The sequence below is a fragment of the Oncorhynchus gorbuscha genome, linkage group LG18 (assembly GCF_021184085.1).
Source record: "Oncorhynchus gorbuscha isolate QuinsamMale2020 ecotype Even-year linkage group LG18, OgorEven_v1.0, whole genome shotgun sequence".
Lineage (NCBI taxonomy): Eukaryota > Metazoa > Chordata > Actinopteri > Salmoniformes > Salmonidae > Oncorhynchus > Oncorhynchus gorbuscha.
The window spans coordinates 78,079,713-78,103,115 of NC_060190.1; the positions used below are offsets into that span (position 1 = coordinate 78,079,713).

Sequence of the window (23,403 nt, forward strand, 5' to 3'; positions counted from 1 at the left end):
CTCCTCCTACACCCTCCTACAGTATGTTCAGTTGAACTAAGAGGATGCTCTCCTCCTACAGTAGGTTCAGTTGAACTAAGAGAATGCTCTCCTCCTACAGTATGTTCAGTTGAACTAGGAGGATGCTCTCCTCCTACTGCCTCCTACAGTAGGTTCAGTTGAACTAAGAGGATGCTCTCCTCCTACAGTATGTTCAGTTGAACTAAGAGGATGTTCTCCTCCTACAGTAGGTTCAGTTGAACTAAGAGGATGCTCTCCTCCTACAGTATGTTCAGTTGAACTAAGAGGATGCTCTCCTCCTACAGTAGGTTCAGTTGAACTAAGAGGATGCTCTCCTCCTACAGTAGGTTCAGTTGAACTAAGAGGATGCTCTCCTCCTACAGTATGTTCAGTTGAACTAAGAGGATGCTCTCCTCCTACAGCCTCCTACAGTAGGTTCAGTTGAACTAAGAGGATGCTCTCCTCCTACAGCCTCCTACAGTAGGTTCAGTTGAACTAAGAGGATGCTCTCCTCCTACTGCCTCCTACAGTAGGTTCAGTTGAACTAAGAGGATGCTCTCCTCCTACTGCCTCCTACAGTAGGTTCAGTTGAACTAAGAGGATGCTCTCCTCCTACAGTATGTTCAGTTGAACTAAGAGGATGCTCTCCTCCTACTGCCTCCTACAGTAGGTTCAGTTGAACTAAGAGGATGCTCTCCTCCTACTGACTCCTACAGTATGTTCAGTTGAACTACGAGGATGCTCTCCTCCTACAGTATGTTCAGTTGAACTAAGAGGATGCTCTCCTCCTACAGTAGGTTCAGTTGAACTAAGAGGATGCTCTCCTCCTACACCCTCCTACAGTAGGTTCAGTTGAACTAAGAGGATGCTCTCCTCCTACAGCCTCCTACAGTATGTTCAGTTGAACTAAGAGGATGCTCTCCTCCTACAGCCTCCTACAGTATGTTCAGTTGAACTAAGAGGGTGCTCTCCTCCTACAGTAGGTTCAGTTGAACTAGGAGGATGCTCTCCTCCTACAGTATGTTCAGTTGAACTAAGAGGATGCTCTCCTACAGTATGTTCAGTTGAACTAAGAGGATGTTCAATTTTATTTTTTAAATATTTGTTTAATACTTTTTTATTTTACGTTTATTTAACTAGGCAAATTCTTATTTACAATGACGGCCTACCCCGGCCAGACCCGGACGAAGGTGTGCCAATTCCATGCCGCACTGTGGTACTCCCAATCACAGCCGGATGTGATACAGCCTGGATACGAACCAGAGACGGCAGTGCCATAGACCGCTGCGCCACTCGGGAGCCCAATTTTGAACCAGAAGGATGATTTGGCCTGTCGTCTTCTTCCTAGAACTATTCCGTTGACCTGTAGAGTTAAAATACTTATTTAATCTGGAACCAGATTAAATGTAGTCCTTGTTCTGGACTAAATACAGATGCTCTATGAAACAGGATATTTAGGCCAGTAATCAGAACCTAGATGTATGCTAATCTTCCTTTTTGAAGAGATGTTCTGAGTGTCTGTGTGGCACCATTCCTCCCTGGCCTTGTCGCCTGTCTGCTTAGCTCTCCCTCTTCTCAACGTTCTCTCTATGTTGTCCTGTTATAGGAATGCCTCCCTGTCTTCTCACCCTGCCTGCCTACTGCCATTAATAGAACAGGTATCAGCTGTGTCTCTGGTTCTATTGGGAGACGTTGAAAGGGCATGTGGTGTGTTGATTGGGTGAGGCTCTGACAGGTCAGGAAGGCCTCATCCCATTGGCTAGTGTAGGAATTCCACCAGTCAGTGAGTCTAGTCGGATGACGGGTTAGCCTAATTACACTGGGTATGCAGTCTCCTAGCGGACGGGGCTTGCCAAAATAGGCCTGTGTTGTCATCTCCTCTCATCTGTCTGACCGTCTACAGCCGTGTTTCCCAAACTTTTTATAGTCCCGTACCCCATTCAAACATTTAACCTCCAGTTGTACCCCCTCTAGCACCAGGGTCAGCTGTCCCTCCACTAGCACCAGGGTCAGCGCACTCTCATATGTTGTTTTTTTGCCATCATTGTAAGGCTGGTTTAATGATAGAGATGGCTGGAGGTGGAGTCTGATGATGTCATGTTAGGTTTAATGATAGAGATGGCTGGAGGTGGAGTCTGATGATGTCATGTTAGTTTTAATGATAGAGATGGCTGGAGGTGATGATGTCATCTGGAGGTGGAGTCTGATGATGTCATGTTAGGTTTAATGATAGAAGTGGCTGGAGGTGGAGTCTGATGATGTCATGTTAGGTTTAATGATAGAGATGGCTGGAGGTGGAGTCTGATGATGTCATGTTAGGTTTAATGATAGAAGTGGCTGGAGGTGGAGTCTGATGATGTCATGTTAGGTTTAATGATAGAGATGGCTGGAGGTGGAGTCTGATGATGTCATGTAAGGTTTAATGATAGAGATGGCTGGAGGTGGAGTCTGATGATGTCATGTTAGGTTTAATGATAGAGATGGCTGGAGGTGGAGTCTGATGATGTCATCTTTCTAATGTATTATCTCAAGTGGCTTCAAGCTTCCCCCAGATATCACACTATCCACAGTGACAGTTAGCCTCGTGTTGTGGTTAAGTAGCCTAGACAACAACAAAAAACAGGAATAAACTGAAATATGTCTGGACATAGCTGGGTGGACTGCTCCACAGAATGGGACGTGGATTTAATCTAAAATATAAGACCGCTTTTGACGTCCGAAAACATCAGACAAACGTTGTTTTTAGGTTGACCTGTCCCTTTTTTTAAGGGTTCTGGTTTTCACTACTCTGCTTTCCATCTTTCGGACAGCAACAGCTCTCCATTAAAATGCTCCATTATGCCACAAGCTGTCCTTTTCACTGGTTTTACACTCATTCATTCAAGCAGTAAAGTTAGGCGTTTAATCTAGGATAGATGAGACGTGGTTTGAAGTAGCCTGTGAAAATGAATTACTGTACAGTCTCTATCATCAACTCCACCAAAGTGTTTTTTTTTAAAGCAGGATAGTTATTCTAAAGCATTAGGGCTAAAAGCAGGCCGAGGCCTAAATTAGTTTCTCACATTTTGCCTCAGTCGTCCCCGTTCCATGTCCCCCGTGTGAATTGGTTGTTTTTTGAATTCCGAGACGTTCATCTCTGCCTGCTTACAAGCACCATTAGGCTACCGTCCAAAAAACACAAATTATGGCATCATCATTAGATGACACTGAGTTCAGCGGGTAATTATGTTTATTTATACTGATGGAACAGGATGATACAACGGGGGGGGGGATTGTCACCTATACAGTATGTGTACCTCCAGTAAGAACATGTTGTCTGTCAGACAGGACAGGAATGCTTTGTTTATAAAGCTAAGCTACATCCTGGGATTTGAAAAACAGACAAAACAAAATGGGGACCACTTGTTTTCTTGAGCAGCTGAAGGATGAGCCTCTGGGAACAGCGGCGTCGTGTGTTACTGATGGTAGGCTGTGTTACTGATGGTAGGCTGTGTTACTGATGGTAGGCTTTGTTACTGATGGTAGGCTTTGTTACTGATGGTAGGCTTCTGCTAAATGACTTAAATGTAAATGTAAATGTTACTGATGGTAGGCTGTGTTACTGATGGTAGGCTGTGTTACTGATGGTAGGCTTTGTTACTGATGGTAGGCTTTGTTACTGATGGTAGGCTTTGTTACTGATGGTAGGCTTTGTTACTGATGGTAGGCTTTGTTACTGATGGTAGGCTTCTGCTAAATGACTTAAATGTAAATGTAAATGTTACTGATGGTAGGCTGTGTTACTGATGGTAGGCTGTGTTACTGATGGTAAATGGTAGGCTTAAATGGTAAATGTAATGGTATTTGTTACTGATGGTAGGCTTTGTTACTGATGGTAGGCTGTGTTACTGATGGTAGGCTTTGTTACTGATGGTATGCTTTGTTACTGATGGTAGGCTTTGTTACTGATGGTAGGCTTTGTTACTGATGGTAGGCTTTGTTACTGATGGTAGGCTTTGTTACTGATGGTAGGCTTTGTTACTTCGGTCCCAGCTCTCTGCAGGTCATTCACTAGGTCCCCCCGTGTGGTTCTGGGATTTTTTGCTCACCGTTCTTGTGATCATTTTGACCCCACGAGGTGAGATCTTGCGTGGAGCCCCATATCGAGGGAGATTATCAGTGGTCTTGTATGTCTTCCATTTCCTAATAATTGCTCCCACAGTTGATTTCTTCAAACCAAGCTGCTTACCTATTGCAGATTCAGTCTTCCCAGTCTGGTGCAGGTCTACAATTTTGTTTCTGGTGTCCTTTGCCAGCTCTTTGGTCTTGGCCATAGTGGAGTTTGGAGTGTGACTGTTTGAGGTTGTGGACAGGTGTCTTTTATACTGATAACAAGTTCAAACAGGTGCCATTAATACAGGTAACGAGTGGAGAACAGAGGAGCCTCTTAAAGAAGAAGTTACAGGTCTGTGAGAGCCAGAAATCTTGCTTGTTTGTAGGTGACCAAATACTTATTTTCCACCATAATTTGCAAATAAATTCATTAAAAATCCTACAATGTGATTTTGGGATTTTATTCCCTCATTTTGTCTGTCATAGTTGAAGTGTACCTATGATGAAAATTACAGGCCTCTCTCATCTTTTCAAGTGGGAGAACTTGCACAATTGGTGGCTGACTAAATAATTTTGTGCCCTACTGTATATATTTATTCAGTATCAAATCTAATTTTATTGGTCTCAGCATACACATATTTTGCAGATGTTATCGCAGGTGTAGCAAAATGCTCATGTTCTTATGAGCTCCAACGGTGCTCAGTAATACGTACAATTATAAAATAATACACACAGATCAAACAAATTCTAGTCACAGTACACAGGAGAACACATTACACGAACATAACATTATGATGCTGCGTTTCCATTTTTCAAAGTAGAATACATTTCTCCCAGTGTATAAATACCTTGAGCATGACATGAGTTATTCTGGAAATTAGAATCTAGAATCTAGAATCTAGAAATTAGAATTATCTGTGGAATCTCTGTATAGAGCAGGAACCCAGGAATAGGAACCCAGGAATAGGAACCCAGGAAGTTCCCTGATGGACTAATGGGTATCTAAATAAACTAAACTCAAGCAGGATGACCTTTCAGTCACGGGTCATAGGCATGATGACAATGCGTTTACAATCCAGGCCAGGCAAACCAAATGCCCCTGCATAGACCTGCACTAGAACAGATCAACAGAACTCTCTATGTACAGCGCCTTCAGAAAGTATTCATACCCCTTGACTGGTACAGAGCCTTCAGAAGGTATTCACACCCCTTGACTGGTACAGAGCCTTCAGGAAGTCTGGATAAGAGCGTCTGCTAAATGACTTAAATGTAAATGTAAATGTAAAGTAATCACACCCCTTGACTGATACAGAGCCTTCAGAAGGTATTCACACCCCTTTTTACACATTTTGTTGTGTTACAAAGTGGGAATATAATGGATTTAATTGTAATTTTCTGTTAACAATCTACACAAAATAATCTGTCAGTGGAAGAAAGATGTTCCGTATTTTTGGAATTAAATCTTGATTAGATAAGTATTCAACGCTCTGAGTCAATACATGTTAGAAACACCTTTGGCAATGATTACAACACTGAGACTTTCTGGGTAAGTCTCTAAGGTCATGTCCCACACTTGACACTTCAAATCAAATGTATTTATATAGCCCTTCGTACATCAGCTGATATCTCAAAGTGCTGTACAGAAACCCAGCCGAAAACCACAAACAGCAAGCAATGCAGGTGTAGAAGCGGATTTCTCCTCATTCTGGACCAATCAGGCACAGGGATGTGCGGATTTCTCCTCATTCTGGACCAATCAGGCACAGGGATGTGCAGATTTCTCCTCATTCTGGACTAATCAGGCACAGGGATGTGCAGATTTCTCCTCATTCTTGACCAATCAAGCACAGGGATGTGCAGATTTCTCCTCATTCTGGACCAATCGGGCACAGGGATGTGCAGATTTCTCCTCATTCTGGACCAATTAGGCACAGGGATGTGCAGATTTCTCCTCATTCTGGACCAATCAGGCACAGGGATGTGCAGATTTCTCCTCATTCTGGACCAATCAGGCACAGAGAAAGAGCATACAGTGGGAAACGGCATCAGCTTGTTTTGGTTCCTGTGAGAGGTACTTTTTTCATTGTCACGTTGGAGGAAATACATTCTTAGCGTGTGAAGAATATGTTTGCTGGCCTCATAAATTCTAATATTTTAGAAGAAGAAAACAAAAGCACGAAACAGGCAGCAGCTACTCTTCCTGGGGTTTATTATGGATCCCCATTAGTTCCTGCCAAGGCAGCAGCTACTCTTCCTGGGGTTTATTATGGATCCCCATTAGTTCCTGTCAAGGCAGCAGCTACTCTTCCTGGGGTTTATTATGGATCCCCATTAGTTCCTGTCAAGGCAGCAGCTACTCTTCATGGGGTTTATTATGGATCCCCATTAGTTCCTGTCAAGGCAGCAGCTACTCTTCATGGGGTTTATTATGGATCCCCATTAGTTCCTGTCAAGGCAGCAGCTACTCTTCCTGGGGTTTATTATGGATCCCCATTAGTTCCTGCCAAGGCAGCAGCTACTCTTCCTGGGGTTTATTATGGATCCCCATTAGTTCCTGCCAAGGCAGCAGCTACTCTTCCTGGGGTTTATTATGGATCCCCATTAGTTCCTGTCAAGGCAGCAGCTACTCTTCCTGGGGTTTATTATGGATCCCCATTAGTTCTTGCCAAGGCAGCAGCTACTCTTCCTGGGGTTTATTATGGATCTCCATTAGTTCCTGCCAAGGCAGCAGCTACTCTTCCTGGGGTTTATTATGGATCCCCATTAGTTCCTGCCAAGGCAGCAGCTACTCTTCCTGGGGTTTATTATGGATCCCCATTAGTTCCTGCCAAGGCAGCAGCTACTCTTCCTGGGGTTTATTATGGATCCCCATTAGTTCCTGCCAAGGCGGCAGCTACTCTTCCTGGGGTTTATTATGGATCCCCATTAGTTCCTGCCAAGGCGGCAGCTACTCTTCCTGGGGTTTATTATGGATCCCCATTAGTTCCTGCCAAGGCAGCAGCTACTCTTCCTGGGGTTTATTATGGATCCCCATTAGTTCCTGCCAAGGCAGCAGCTACTCTTCCTGGGGTTTATTATGGATCCCCATTAGTTCCTGCCAAGGCAGCAGCTACTCTTCCTGGGGTTTATTATGGATCCCCATTAGTTCCTGCCAAGGCAGCAGCTACTCTTCCTGGGGTTTATTATGGATCCCCATTAGTTCCTGCCAAGGCAGCAGCTACTCTTCCTGGGGTTTATTATGGATCCCCATTAGTTCCTGCCAAGGCAGCAGCTACTCTTCCTGGGGTTTATTATGGATCCCCATTAGTTCTTGCCAAGGCAGCAGCTACTCTTCCTGGGGTTTATTATGGATCTCCATTAGTTCCTGCCAAGGCAGCAGCTACTCTTCCTGGGGTTTATTATGGATCCCCATTAGTTCCTGCCAAGGCAGCAGCTACTCTTCCTGGGGTTTATTATGGATCCCCATTAGTTCCTGCCAAGGCAGCAGCTACTCTTCCTGGGGTTTATTATGGATCCCCATTAGTTCCTGCCAAGGCAGCAGCTACTCTTCCTGGGGTTTATTATGGATCCCCATTAGTTCCTGCCAAGGCAGCAGCTACTCTTCCTGGGGTTTATTATGGATCCCCATTAGTTCCTGCCAAGGCAGCAGCTACTCTTCCTGGGGTTTATTATGGATCCCCATTAGTTCCTGCCAAGGCAGCAGCTACTCTTCCTGGGGTTTATTATGGATCCCCATTAGTTCCTGTCAAGGCAGCAGCTACTCTTCCTGGGGTTTATTATGGATCCCCATTAGTTTCTGTCAAGGCAGCAGCTACTCTTCATGGGGTTTATTATGGATCCCCATTAGTTCCTGTCAAGGCAGCAGCTACTCTTCCTGGGGTTTATTATGGATCCCCATTAGTTCCTGCCAAGGCAGCAGCTACTCTTCCTGGGGTTTATTATGGATCCCCATTAGTTCCTGTCAAGGCAGCAGCTACTCTTCCTGGGGTTTATTATGGATCCCCATTAGTTCCTGTCAAGGCAGCAGCTACTCTTCATGGGGTTTATTATGGATCCCCATTAGTTCCTGTCAAGGCAGCAGCTACTCTTCCTGGGGTTTATTATGGATCCCCATTAGTTCCTGCCAAGGCAGCAGCTACTCTTCCTGGGGTTTATTATGGATCCCCATTAGTTCCTGCCAAGGCAGCAGCTACTCTTCCTGGGGTTTATTATGGATCCCCATTAGTTCCTGCCAAGGCAGCAGCTACTCTTCCTGGGGTTTATTATGGATCCCCATTAGTTCTTGCCAAGGCAGCAGCTACTCTTCCTGGGGTTTATTATGGATCTCCATTAGTTCCTGCCAAGGCAGCAGCTACTCTTCCTGGGGTTATTATGGATCCCCATTAGTTCCTGCCAAGGCGGCAGCTACTCTTCCTGGGGTTTATTATGGATCCCCATTAGTTCCTGCCAAGGCGGCAGCTACTCTTCCTGGGGTTTATTATGGATCCCCATTAGTTCCTGCCAAGGCGGCAGCTACTCTTCCTGGGGTTTATTATGGATCCCCATTAGTTCCTGCCAAGGCGGCAGCTACTCTTCCTGGGGTTTATTATGGATCCCCATTAGTTCCTGCCAAGGCAGCAGCTACTCTTCCTGGGCTTTATTATGGATCCCCATTAGTTCTTGCCAAGGCAGCAGCTACTCTTCCTGGGGTTTATTATGGATCCCCATTAGTTCCTGCCAAGGCAGCAGCTACTCTTCATGGGGTTTATTATGGATCCCCATTAGTTCCTGCCAAGGCAGCAGCTACTCTTCCTGGGGTTTACTATGGATCCCCATTAGTTCTTGCCAAGGCAGCAGCTACTCTTCCTGGGGTTTATTATGGATCCACATTAGTTCTTGCCAAGGCAGCAGCTACTCTTCCTGGGGTTTATTATGGATCCCCATTAGTTCCTGCCAAGGCAGCAGCTACTCTTCCTGGGGTTTATTATGGATCCCCATTAGTTCCTGCCAAGGCAGCAGCTACTCTTCCTGGGGTTTATTATGGATCCCCATTAGTTCCTGCCAAGGCAGCAGCTACTCTTCCTGGGGTTTATTATGGATCCCCATTAGTTCTTGCCAAGGCAGCAGCTACTCTTCCTGGGGTTTATTATGGATCTCCATTAGTTCCTGTCAAGGCAGCAGCTACTCTTCATGGGGTTTATTATGGATCCCCATTAGTTCCTGCCAAGGCAGCAGCTACTCTTCCTGGGGTTTATTATGGATCCCCATTAGTTCCTGCCAAGGCAGCAGCTACTCTTTCTGGGGTTTATTATGGATCCCCATTAGTTCCTGCCAAGGCAGCAGCTACTCTTCCTGGGGTTTATTATGGATCCCCATTAGTTCCTGCCAAGGCAGCAGCTACTCTTCCTGGGGTTTATTATGGATCCCCATTAGTTCTTGCCAAGGCAGCAGCTACTCTTCCTGGGGTTTATTATGGATCCCCATTAGTTCCTGCCAAGGCAGCAGCTACTCTTCCTGGGGTTTATTATGGATCCCCATTAGTTCTTGCCAAGGCAGCAGCTACTCTTCCTGGGGTTTATTATGGATCCCTATTAGTTCTTGCCAAGGCAGCAGCTACTCTTCCTGGGGTTTATTATGGATCTCCATTAGTTCCTGGCAAGGCAGCAGCTACTCTTCCTATTATGGATCCCCATTAGTTCCTGCCAAGGCAGCAGCTACTCTTCCTGGGGTTTATTATGGATCCCCATTAGTTCCTGCCAAGGCAGCAGCTTCTCTTCCTGGGGTCCAGCAAAATTAAGGCAATTATACAGTTTTAAAACAAACTTTACAATACTTTCATTACAGAATTCACAACTTCTATGTGTGCACCCTCAGGCCACTCCTCCACATCTACAATACAAAACCCATGTGAATTTGTGTGTGTGTGTGTGTGTGTGTGTGTGTGTGTGTGTGTGTGTGTGTGTGTGTGTGTGTGTGTGTGTGTGTGTGTGTGTGTGTGTGTGTGTGTGTCTTCACAGTCCCCGCTGTTCCCTAAGGTGTATTTTTTATCAGTTTTTAAATCTGATTCTACTGCTGCATCAGTTACCTGATGTGGAATAGAGTTCCATGTAGTCATGGCCTCTGCTGGCATGTCTTGTGGTGTATACATGGGTGTCTGAGCTGTGTGCCAGTAGTTTAAACAGACCTCTGGTGGCATGTCTTGTGGGGTATACATGGGTGTCTGAGCTGTGTGCCAGTAGTTTAAACAGGCCTCTGCTGGCATGTCTTGTGGTGTATGTATGGGTGTCTGAGCTGTGTGCCAGTAGTTTAAACAGACCTCTGGTGGCATGTCTTGTGGGGTATGTATGGGTGTCTGAGCTGTGTGCCAGTAGTTTAAACAGACCTCTGGTGGCATGTCTTGTGGTGTATGTATGGGTGTCTGAGCTGTGTGCCAGTAGTTTAAACAGACCTCTGGTGGCATGTCTTGTGGTGTATACATGGGTGTCTGAGCTGTGTGCCAGTAGTTTAAACAGACCTCTGGTGGCATGTCTTGTGGGGTATGTATGGGTGTCTGAGCTGTGTGCCAGTAGTTTAAACATACCTCTGGTGGCATGTCTTGTGGGGTATGTATGGGTGTCTGAGCTGTGTGCCAGTAGTTTAAACATACCTCTGCTGGCATGTCTTGTGGGGTATGTATGGGTGTCTGAGCTGTGTGCCAGTAGTTTAAACAGACCTCTGGTGGCATGTCTTGTGGGGTATGTATGGGTGTCTGAGCTGTGTGCCAGTAGTTTAAACATACCTCTGGTGGCATGTCTTGTGGGGTATGTATGGGTGTCTGAGCTGTGTGCCAGTAGTTTAAACAGACCTCTGGTGGCATGTCTTGTGGGGTATGTATGGGTGTCTGAGCTGTGTGCCAGTAGTTTAAACAGACCTCTGGTGGCATGTCTTGTGGGGTATACATGGGTGTCCAAGCTGTGTGCTAGTAGTTTAAGAATAGAATGTGTCGTTAGAACATTCAGAGTGGCTAGAATGTGTCGTTAGAACATTCAGAGTGGCTAGAATGTGTCGTTAGAACATTCAGAGTGGCTAGAATGTGTTGTTAGAACATTCAGAGTGGCTAGAATGTGTCGTTAGATCATTCAGAGTTGCTAGAATGTGTTGTTAGAACATTCAGAGTGGCCAGAATGTGTTGTTAGAACATTCAGAGTGGCCAGAATGTGTTGTTAGAACATTCAGCGTGGCTAGAATGTGTTGTTAGATCATTCAGAGTTGCTAGAATGTGTTGTTAGAACATTCAGAGTGGCTAGAATGTGTTGTTAGAACATTCAGAGTGGCTAGAATGTGTTGTTAGAACATTCAGAGTGGCTAGAATGTGTCGTTAGAATATTCTGGAGTGGACATGAGTCATTTTAGTAATTCTAAAGCCTGTCTGTCCCTTCTATTCTAAAGCCACAGTTAGTCCCCCGGCCTCATTCCACGCTGGACAAAGGTGTTACCATGGCGCCTCCAGGAACTGTCTGTCACCCCTCCATGTTGTGACTTGGTTCAGACTGGGAACTGTCTGTCACCCCTCCATGTTGTGACTTGGTTCAGACTGGGAACTACCTGTCACCCCTCCATGTTGTGACTTGGTTCAGACCGGGATCTATCGGTCACCCCTCCATGTTGTGACTTGGTTCAGACTGGGAACTGTCTGTCACCCCTCCATGTTGTGACTTGGTTCAGACTGGGAACTACCTGTCACCCCTCCATGTTGTGACTTGGTTCAGTCAGTTTGTCTTTCAGACCAGTCCACTCCTCACCTCTCCATGTTGTGACCAGTCCACTCCTCACCTCTCCATATTGTGACTTGGTTCAGACTGGGAACTACCTGTCACCCCTCCATGTTGTGACTTGGTTCAGTCAGTTTGTCTTTCAGACCAGTCCACTCCTCACCTCTCCATGCTGTGACCAGTCCACTCCTCACCTCTCCATGCTTGTTCAGACTGGGAACTAGTCACCCCTCCATATTGTGACTTGGTTCAGTCAGTTTGTCTTTCAGACCAGTCCATGCTGTGACCAGTCCACTCCTCACCTCTCCATGCTGTGACCAGTCCACTCCTCACCTCTCCATGCTGTGACCAGTCCACTCCTCACCTCTCCATGCTGTGACCAGTCCACTCCTCACCTCTCCATGCTGTGACCAGTCCACTCCTCACCTCTCCATGCTGTGACCAGTCCACTCCTCACCTCTCCATGCTATGACTTGGTTCAGACCAGCCCACTCCTCACCTCTCCATATTGTGACTTGGTTCAGTCAGTTTGTCTTTCAGACCAGTCCACTCCTCACCTCTCCATGCTGTGACCAGTCCACTCCTCACCTCTCCATGTTGTGACTTGGTTCAGACCAGTCCACTCCTCACCTCTCCATGTTGTGACTTGGTTCAGACCAGTCCACTCCTCACCTCTCCATATTGTGACTTGGTTCAGTCAGTTTGTCTTTCAGACCAGTCCACTCCTCACCTCTCCATGCTGTGACCAGTCCACTCCTCACCTCTCCATGCTGTGATCAGTCCACTCCTCACCTCTCCATGTTGTGACCAGTCCACTCCTCACCTCTCCATGCTGTGACCAGTCCACTCCTCACCTCTCCATGCTGTGATCATTCCACACCTCACTTCTCCATGCTGTGACCAGTCCACTCCTCACCTCTCCATGTTGTGACTTGGTTCAGACCAGTACACTCCTCACCTCTCCATGCTGTGACTTGGTTCAGACCAGTCCACTCCTCACCTCTCCATGCTGTGACCAGTCCACTCCTCACCTCTCCATGTTGTGACTTGGTTCAGACCAGTCCACTCCTCACCTCTCCATGTTGTGACCAGTCCACTCCTCACCCCTCCATGCTGTGACCAGTCCACTCCTCACCCCTCCATGCTGTGACCAGTCCACTCCTCACCTCTCCATGTTGTGACTTGGTTCAGACCAGTCCACTCCTCACCTCTCCATGTTGTGACTTGGTTCAGACCAGTCCACTCCTCACCTCTCCATGTTGTGACTTGGTTCAGACCAGTCCACTCCTCACCTCTCCATGTTGTGACTTGGTTCAGGCATTTTGTCTTTCAGACCAGTCCACTCCTCACCCCTCCATGCTGTGACCAGTCCACTCCTCACCTCTCCATGTTGTGACTTGGTTCAGACCAGTCCACTCCTCACCCCTCCATGTTGTGACTTGGTTCAGACCAGTCCACTCCTCACCCCTCCATGCTGTGACCAGTCCACTCCTCACCCCTCCATGTTGTGACTTGGTTCAGACCAGTCCACTCCTCACCCCTCCATGTTGTGACCAGTCCACTCCTCACCCCTCCATGTTGTGACTTGGTTCAGACCAGTCCACTCCTCACCCCTCCATGTTGTGACTTGGTTCAGACCAGTCCACTCCTCACCCCTCCATGTTGTGACTTGGTTCAGACCAGTCCACTCCTCACCTCTCCATGTTGTGACTTGGTTCAGACCAGTCCACTCCTCACCTCTCCATGTTGTGACTTGGTTCAGACCAGTCCACTCCTCACCTCTCCATGTTGTGACTTGGTTCAGACCAGTCCACTCCTCACCCCTCCATGTTGTGACTTGGTTCAGACCAGTCCACTCCTCACCTCTCCATGCTGTGACTTGGTTCAGACCAGTCCACTCCTCACCCCTCCATGTTGTGACTTGGTTCAGACCAGTCCACTCCTCACCTCTCCATGTTGTGACTTGGTTCAGACCAGTCCACTCCTCACCTCTCCCACTCACCTTTCATTCCCCCTCCCAGGCATCTACACACACCACTCCTAGCAACCACCTCTATTTAAATCTTAATCTCTGAGCTTTGGGCAGTGGACTGTATCAGCCTTCAGAACTGGCCTCTCTCTCTGTCAGTCTGTCTCTGGGTCTCTCTGTCAGTCTGTCTCTGTGTCTCTGGGTCTCTCTGTCAGTCTGTCTCTGTGTCTCTGTGTCTCTGTGTCTCTGTGTCTCTGGGTCTCTGGGTCTCTGGGTCTCTGTGTCTCTGTGTCTCTGGGTCTCTGGGTCTCTGTGTCTCTGTGTCTCTGTGTCTCTGGGTCTCTGTGTCTCTGTGTCTCTGGGTCTCTGGGTCTCTGTCAGTCTGTCTCTGGGTCTCTCTGTCAGTCTGTCTCTGTGTCTCTGGGTCTCTCTGTCAGTCTGTCTCTGTGTCTCTGGGTCTCTGGGTCTGTCTCTGTGTCTCTGGGTCTCTGTCAGTCTGTCTCTGTGTCTCTGGGTCTCTGTGTCTCTGTGTCTCTCTGTCAGTCTGTCTCTGTGTCTCTGTGTCAGTCTGTCTCTGTGTCTCTGTGTCAGTCTGTCAGTCTGTCTCTGTGTCTCTCTGTCAGTCTGTCTCTGTGTCTCTCTGTCAGTCTTTCTCTGTGTCTCTGGGTCTCTGTGTCTCGGTGTCTCTCTGTCTCTGTGTCTCTGGGTCTCGGTGTCTCTCTGTCTCTGTGTCTCTGTGTCTCTCTTTCAGTCTGTCTCTGTGTCTCTCTGTCAGTCTGTCTCTGTGTCTCTGGGTCTCGGTCTGTCTCTGTGTCTCTGGGTCTCGGTCTGTCTCGGTGTTTGTCTGTCTGGCTGTCTCGGTGTCTGGCTGTCTCGGTGTCTGTCTGTCTCAGTGTCTGTCTGTCTGTCGGTCTCGGTGTCTGTCTGTCTGTCGGTCTCGGTGTCTGTCTGTCTCGGTCTCGGTGTCTGTCTGTCTGTCTGGGTCTCTGTCTGTCTGGGTCTCTGTCTGTCTGGGTCTCTGTCTGTCTATCTGTCTCTCTCTGTCTCTCGGTCTCTCTCTGTCTCTCGGTCTCTGTCTCTCTCTCTCTCGGTCTGTCGTCTCTGTCTCTCTCTCGGTCTCTCGTCTCGGTCTGTCTCTCGGTCTCTCTCCTTCACAAAGGCCCAGTGAGTCAGTGTGGATGGTACTGCCAGAGCCCAGGTCTGTGTGCCTGTAGACCCCCTCTGATCTTACCCCCCTTTTGATGAGACATCTCTCAGGAAGCCAAAGTCCATTCCATTCCACGGCCCAGAGCTCACAGCCAGCTCAGGTTCAGGCTCCGGCTCTGTGTGCGTACCAATCGGTACCCTATTTGTATATCCCCTACATCCAAAGCCCTTTGGACCCTGATCAAAACTAGTGCACTACATAGAGAATAGGGTGGCATTTGGGACGCACTGCGGACTCCGAATCAGTTTTGGGGGGGTGGGTGATCGTCGATGCCTGTCTGACGGTCTGCCGGTTTACACTACCCAGTCTCAGGTCTCTCCTTGTACCGGGGTGACAGGTGAAGGGTTGGTTGATCAAGAGTGGAATGCAGCTATGTGAAAACGGACATTTTACCCTCTGAATAGCCCCCTTCACTTCTCCGAGTGCTGAAAGGAGCTCTTTATCAATCTGCTAGACTACCAGAGAGGAGACAGTTCTGGCTTTAATCCCTAAAAGGCACCCTACGTAGTGCACTATATAGGGACTAGGGTGCCATTTGGGAAGCAGATCTGAAATTCTTTAATACTGCCAGGCCACTCTGCCAGGCCAGTCCATCAGGCCACTCTGCCAGGCCAGTCCATCAGGCCACTCTGCCAGGCCAGTCCATCAGGCCACTCTGCCGGGCCAGTCCATCAGGCCACTCTGCCGGGCCAGTCCATCAGGGCACTCCGCCAGGCCAGTCCATCAGGCCACTCTGCCGGGCCAGTCCATCAGGCCAGTCTGCCGGGCGAGTCCATCAGGGCACTCCCTGGTCCACCCTGGTGCATCAAGCCACTCTGCCAGGTATGGTGGAGAAACAGGCCACTCCCTACTCCATCAGGCCACTTTCCCAGGTATGGTTGAGAAACAGGCCACTCCATCAGGCCACTCTCTACTCCATCAGGCCACTCTCTACTCCATCAGGCCACTCTCCCAGGTATGGGGGAGAAACAGGCCACTCCATCAGGCCACTCTCTACTCCATCAGGCCACTCCCTACTCCATCAGGCCACTCTCCCAGGTATGGGGGAGAAACAGGCCACTCCATCAGGCCACTCTCTACCTCCATCAGGCCACTCTCCCAGGTATGGGGGAGAAACAGGCCACTCCATCAGGACACTCCCTACTCCATCAGGCCACTCCTTACTCCATCAGGCCACTTCCTGGTGTATCAGGCCACTTCCTGGTGTATCAGGCCACTCCCTGGTGCATCAGGCCACTCCCTACTCCCTACTCCATCAGGCCACTCTCTACTCCATCAGGCCACTCCCTACTCCATCAGGCCACTCTCTGTTCCATCAGGCCACTCCCTACTCCATCAGGCCACTCCATCAGGCCACTCCCTACTCCATCAGGCCACTCCATCAGGCCACTCCCTACTCCATCAGCCACTCCATCAGGCCACTCCCTACTCCATCAGCCACTCCATCAGGCCACTCCCTACTCCATCAGGCCACTCCATCAGGCCACTCCCTACTCCATCAGGCCACTCCCTACTCCATCAGGCCACTCCCTACTCCATCAGGCCACTCTCTGTTCCATCAGGCCACTCTCTGTTCCATCAGGCCACTCCCTACTCCATCAGGCCACTCTCTGTTCCATCAGGCCACTCCCTACTCCATCAGGCCACTCTCTGTTCCATCAGGCCACTCCCTACTCCATCAGGCCACTCTCTGTTCCATCAGGCCACTCTCTGTTCCATCAGGCATATTGTTCAGGCTGAATACTAGAGGGAGTTTCTGAAGGAGGAGCGAGGGTCTGTACCTTTTGTGGACACAGTAGCTTACCTGTTATCAACAATGACGGATGATATGATTTCAGGGATTCTGATTCTGGAATCCTGTGTGGCTTCAACTTCATTTCTCTCAATGACAGAGGGCAGAAGGTTTTAACTGCAGGGATTCTGATTCTGGAATCCTGTGTGGTTTCAACTTCATTTCACTCAATGACAGAGGGCAGAAGGTTTTAACTGCAGGGATTCTGATTCTGGAATCCTGTGTGGTTTCAACTTCATTTCACTCAATGACAGAGGGCAGAAACTGGTTTTTCTGGAATCCTGTGTGGTTTCAACTTCATTTCACTCAATGACAGAGGGCAGAAGGTTTTAACTGCAGGGATTCTGATTCTGGAATCCTGTGTGGTTTCAACTTCATCATTTAACATTTACATTTAAGTCATTTAGCAGACTCTCTTATCCAGAGCGACTTACAAATTGGTGCATTCACCTTAAGACATCCAGTGGAACAGTCACTTTACAATAGTGCATCTAAATCTTAAGGGGGGGGGGTGAGAGGGATTACTTATCCTATCCTAGGTATTCCTTAAAGAGGTGGGGTTTCAGGTGTCTCCGGAAGGTGGTGATTGACTCCGCTGTCCTGGCGTCGTGAGGGAGTTTGTTCCACCATTGGGGGGCCAGAGCAGCGAATAGTTTTGACTGGGCTGAGTGGGAGCTCACTCAATGACAGAGGGCAGAAGGTTTTAACTGCAGGGATTCTGATTCTGGAATCCTGTGTGGTTTCAACTTCATTTCACTCAATGACAGAGGGCAGAAGGTTTTAACTGCAGGGATTCTGATTCTGGAATCCTGTGTGGTTTCAACTTCATTTCACTCAATTACAGAGGGCAGAAGGTTTTAACTGCAGGGATTCTGATTCTGGAATCCTGTGTGGCTTCAACTTAATTTCACACAATGACAGAGGGCAGAAGGTTTTAACTGCAGGGATTCTGATTCTGGAATCCTGTGTGGCTTCGACTTCATTTCACACAATGACAGAGGGCGGAAGGTTTTAACTGCAGGGATTCTGATTCTGGAATCCTGTGTGGCTTCGACTTCATTTCACACAATGACAGAGGGCGGAAGGTTTTAACTGCAGGGATTCTGATTCTGGAATCCTGTGTGGCTTCGACTTCATTTCACACAATGACAGAGGGCAGAAGGTTTTAACTGCACAATGACAGAGGGCAGAAGGTTTTAACTGCAGGGATTCTGATTCTGGAATCCTGTGTGGCTTCGACTTCATTTCACACAATGACAGAGGGCAGAAGGTTTCACTGCAGTTTTCAGTGATTGTGTTCTCAAAACAGACTACTGCTTTTTGTTGTTTTCTATGATAATACATCTTATGCATTAGGCCTCATATCTGTCACTTTCTGCCCCCCAAAAAACAACTTATTTTTAGTTGGTATTTCCTTCGATTCTGCACTGTTGTTTAACTTGAACATTTTCAAATGGAATCTTTTGCATTCTGTTGATTTAATTCAGAACTTGGCTTTGTGCAGTAAATGACAGGACCAAGCAGAGCTTAGGAAACAACATGGCGTTCTGGTGGATTTAGGAACCCTTGACTTGTTGTTTAGGCTGAGTTACATTCTCCTCTCTTCTGGGGAATAATCAACACATAAGTGTATGTGGCAGGGTAGCCTAGTGGTTAGAGTGTAGAGGTGGCAGGGTAGCCTAGTGGTTAGAGTGTAGAGGTGGCAGGGTAGCCTAGTGGTTAGAGTGTAGAGGTGGCAGGGTAGCCTAGTGGTTAGAGTGTGGAGGTGGCAGGGTAGCCTAGTGGTTAGAGTGTGGAGGTGGCAGGGTAGCCTAGTGGTTAGAGCGTTGGACTAGTAACCGGAAGGTTGCAAGTTCAAACCCCTGAGCTGACATGGTACAAATCTGTCGTTCTGCCCCTGAACAGGCAGTTAACCCACTGTTCCTAGGCCGTCATTGAAAATAGGAAATTCTTCTTAACTGACTTGCCTGGTTAAATAAAGGTCAAAAAATAAAATTAAAATATGACTAGGTCTTTCTCGCTCACCTTTCTCTTGTTTCTTCCACTTCTGCCTTTCCCAATGCTCGTTTGTGTTCCTCTCATCTCTCTCTTTTCTTCTCCTTCTCACCTCTCTCGCATTCCAAATCTCTCCCACCTCTCTCTCTCTCACCTTCCAAATCTATCCCACCTCTCTCTCTCCTTCCAAATCTCTCCTAACCTCTCGCTCTCCTTCCAAATCTCTCATAACCTCTCGCTCTCCTTCCAAATCTCTCCCACCTCTCTCTCTCGCTCGCCTTCCAAATCTCTCCCACCTCTCTCTCTCTCGCCTTCCAAATCTCTCCTAACCTCTCTCTCTCGCTCTCCTTCCAATTCTCCCACCTCTCTCTCCCTCTCCTTCCAATTCTCCCACCTCTCTCTCCCTCTCCTTCCAATTCTCCCACCTCTCTCTCCCTCTCCTTCCAGTTCTCCCACCTCTCTCTCGCTCTCCTTCCAATTCTCCCACCTCTCTCTCTCTCGCTCTCCTTCCAATTCTCCAACCTCTCTCTCCCTCTCCTTCCAATTCTCCCACCTCTCTCTCCCTCTCCTTCCAATTCTCCCACCTCTCTCTCCCTCTCCTTCCAGTTCTCCCACCTCTCTCTCGCTCTCCTTCCAATTCTCCCACCTCTCTCTCCCTCTCCTTCCAATTCTCCCACCTCTCTCTCGCTCTCCTTCCAATTCTCCCACCTCTCTCTCCCTCTCCTTCCAATTCTCCCACCTCTCTCTCGCTCTCCTTCCAATTCTCCCACCTCTTTCTCCCTCTCCTTCCAATTCTCCCACCTCTCTCTCGCTCTCCTTCCAATTCTCCCACCTCTCTCTCGCTCTCCTTCCAATTCTCCCACCTCTCTCTCGCTCTCCTTCCAATTCTCCCACCTCTCTCTCCCTCTCCTTCCAATTATCCCACCTCTCTCTCGCTCTCTTTCCAATTCTCCCACCTCTCTCTCGCTCTCCTTCCAATTCTCCCATCTCTCTCTCGCTCTCCTTCCAATTCTCCCACCTCTCTCTCTCCCTCTCCTTCCAATTCTCCCACCTCTCTCTCGCTCTCCTTCCAATTCTCCCACCTCTCTCTCTCTCCTTCTCCCACCTCTCTCTCTCTCGCTCTCCTTCCAATTCTCCCACCTCTCTCTCTCTCGCTCTCCTTCCAATTCTCCCACCTCTCTCTCTCTCGCTCTCCTTCCAATTCTCCCACCTCTCTCTCTCTCGCTCTCCTTCCAATTCTCCAACCTCTCTCTCGCTCTCCTTCCAATTCTCCCACCTCTCTCTCTCTCGCTCTCCTTCCAATTCTCCCACCTCTCTCTCTCTCGCTCTCCTTCCAATTCTCCCACCTCTCTCTCTCTCGCTCTCCTTCCAATTCTCCCACCTCTCTCTCCCTCTCCTTCCAATTCTCCCCCTCTCTCTCCCTCTCTCACACGTGTTGTTCCCTCTCCCACCTCTCTGGTTGGTTCAGTTGTTTCCCTCCCAGTAGAGAGGGGCTGAGCCCTCCAGGGAAATGAGCTGTGTGTTGTATAGATATGTGGAGCTGCCCCACCTACTCTACACACACACACACACACACACACACACACACACACACACACACACACACACACACACACACACACACACACACACACACACACACACACACACACACACACACACACACACACACACACACACACACACAGCATTTTAGGCAGCTTCTCGTCTCTGTTGCTCCATCCCCTTCTCCTTCCCTCCCCCTCATGAAAGTCATGTGTGAATAACAGCCCTGAGTTGAGCTCACCAGCCAGGCCGATACAATGGAAAAGTCATGCATTCATCTCAGCACTTCCAAGAAAAGCTTCAGTTGAGCTGGGCTGGTATTGTAAGGTGACCCCTGTTTCACCATGTTTCACTAGTCAATGGGAGGGAGGCAGGGTCTTTCTGCCTTTAGAGGGGAAGACAGGGCTGTTCTGGCTGTAATGACTTGGTGAATTCACAGAGCGAGACACAGAGACAAAGAAAGGAGGAACGATGGAGAGACAGCGTGGGAGAGACACAGAGACAAAGAAAGGGGGAACGATGGAGAGACAGCGTGAGAGAGAGAGAGAGAGAGAGAGAGAGAGAGAGAGAGAGAGAGAGAGAGAGAGAGAGAGAGAGAGAGAGAGAGAGAGAGAAGGAAAGACAGACAGCGAATGAGAGACAGCGAATGAGAGACAGAGGGAGACAGAAGCTCTGTTTATATCTTCCGTTAACATGCACCCTTTTGCCCTGATCTTGACCCGATCTTGTCTGTTTACACTTATAAGATCTGACCACAATCAGATCACAATGTGTCTTAATCATCTAATTATCAGATATTTTTGAAAGATCACAACAAAGGCTACATGTTAGAATCAGGTATAGACAGAACTAGAGAGAGATGTGTTTTCGTCTCCTTCTCCCCCCCCTCCTATCCTCCTTGAGTTGAAAGTTGTTTCTTTCAGTTTGAATGTTAGTCTGATTATGTTGCCATAGCTACACACCTGGGTTTATGTTGCTATAGCTACACACCTGGGATTATGTTGCTATAGCTACACACCTGGGATTATGTTGCTATAGCTACACTCCGGAGATTATGTTGCTATAGCTACACACATGGGATTATGTTGCTATAGCTACATAACGATAGGAAGCATGCACATTGTTGCCTGGAATGTAATTGACAATGGGATTTGTGTAGACTACAGATAATTAACTCTTAAGGTGATAGAGAGAGAATGAACTCCGAGGTGTTTAAAGTTGAGGTTAAATATTGAGCCTGTCTAGCAGTTTTAAAACTCCTCCTGGTATTTAAAGAATGTCTTAATGAATCCCTGTTTCTACTCTTTCTACAGGTCTCAAATGCTCGGTTAACAATGGGATCTACGAACCACTGAAGAGCCTCTGACAAAGGAACAAGGGAAACAAGAGGAGCGGGGAGGAGAAAAGGAGAGAGAGAAATCAAAGGAGAGGGGACTCTCAGAGAGAGAGAGAGAGAAGGAGCCCCTATTGAAAAGAAAAGCGGAGGTTGGGTCGGGTAGGATCAGCTTTGTGTCTGTCGGTGTGTGGTTGGGTTGCATGCTGTCCTCTCCAGGGGACATCCTCCTTTGTGTGAGAGATAGTTAACAAAAGACAAAGAATGCCCAATAAACAGAGAGGAGAGTGTCGAGCGACGGAGGAGGCTAGAGCGTGGATGCCTGGTCTGGGGAGCTTAGCCTTGGGTTGCAGGGCTAGTGTGTTGCTGCTACTGGCTCTCATGGTAACTCTGGCTCAAGGGGCCTGGCCACTGGATCAATCCCAGGGACAGGTGGAGGTGCTGGGGGACATGATGGTGGACGGACCCGGGGAGCTGGAGGCCTCCATGCACTCCTCCATACTGTCAGACTTCCAGTCGGTGGAGGCCTTGGATCCGGTGGCGGATGCAGTTCAGCAGTCTGCAGTAGGAGCAAGGGGAGTGTCAGGATTCCCTGACTCGTCTGCTGTGGTTGGCCGGGTGTTTCAGATGAAGGTTCCGGTGAAGACGGACCATACCAGGAACATGGTGAAGGTGAGAAACCCAAATCAATCATTACTGAGGCCCCCGAGGTGTGTGTGTGTGTGTGTGTGTGTGTGTGTGTGTGTGTGTGTGTGTGTGTGTGTGTGTGTGTGTGTGTGTGTGTGTGTGTGTGTGTGTGTGTGTGTGTGTGTGTGTGTGTGTGTGTGTGTGTGTGTGTGTGTGTGTGTGTGTGTGTGTGTGTGTGTGTGTGTGTGTGTGTGTGTGTGTGTGTGTGTGTGTGTGTGTGTGTGTGTGTTTCAGGGTTTCCAGACAATGTGACTGGGAAGATTTTAATTTAACGTCCATTTAAGAAATGTACCGGCCCCATATGGATTGTGTCCATAACCCATGTCCACCACGTTGCACAGAATGACACAAGTCACATTTACATTGTGGTGGTGCTTCATCATAGAACAAGTGTTAATGAACCAGCCAATAAAACATCATATTCAAATATTTGCCAAAATGCAATTAGCAGGAAAACACCATTCTAAACAGAACACCTGGGGGAAAACACCATTCTAAACAGCACACCTGGGGGAAAACACCATTCTAAACAGAACACCTGGGGGACCATTCTAAACAGAACACCTGGGGGACCATTATAAACAGAACACCTGGGGGACCATTATAAACAGAACACCTGGGGGACCATTCTAAACAGCACACCTGGGGGAAAACACCATTCTAAACAGCACACCTGGGGGAAAACACCATTCTAAACAGCACACCTGGGGGAAAACACCATTCTAAACAGAACACCTGGGGGAAACACCATTCTAAACATCACACCTGGGGGAAAACACCGTTCTAAACAGCACACCTGGGGGAAAACACCATTCTAAACAGAACACCTGGGGAAAACACCATTCTAAACAGCACACCTGGGGAAAACACCATTCTAAACAGCACACCTGGGGAAAACACCATTCTAAACAGAACACCTGGGGAAAACACCATTCTAAACAGCACACCTGGGGAAAACACCATTCTAAACAGCACACCTGGGGAAAACACCATTCTAAACAGCACACCTGGGGGAAAACACCATTCTAAACAACACACCTGGGGAAAACACCA

At 48.1% G+C, this 23,403-nt stretch overlaps 1 protein-coding gene across 2 annotated transcripts in view; it reads left to right on the forward strand.

The window, feature by feature from the left end:
- LOC124002471 (dystroglycan 1-like) overlaps positions 1-23,403 on the forward strand; it is an 83,862-nt gene that overhangs the window by 29,144 nt on the left and 31,315 nt on the right. For both annotated transcript variants that reach the window (XM_046309886.1, XM_046309887.1), the window contains exon 2: positions 21,644-22,335. In XM_046309886.1, coding sequence (XP_046165842.1) covers positions 21,928-22,335 — 408 coding nt within the window. In that variant the 5' untranslated portion in view covers positions 21,644-21,927. The remainder of the gene's footprint in view (positions 1-21,643; positions 22,336-23,403) is intronic.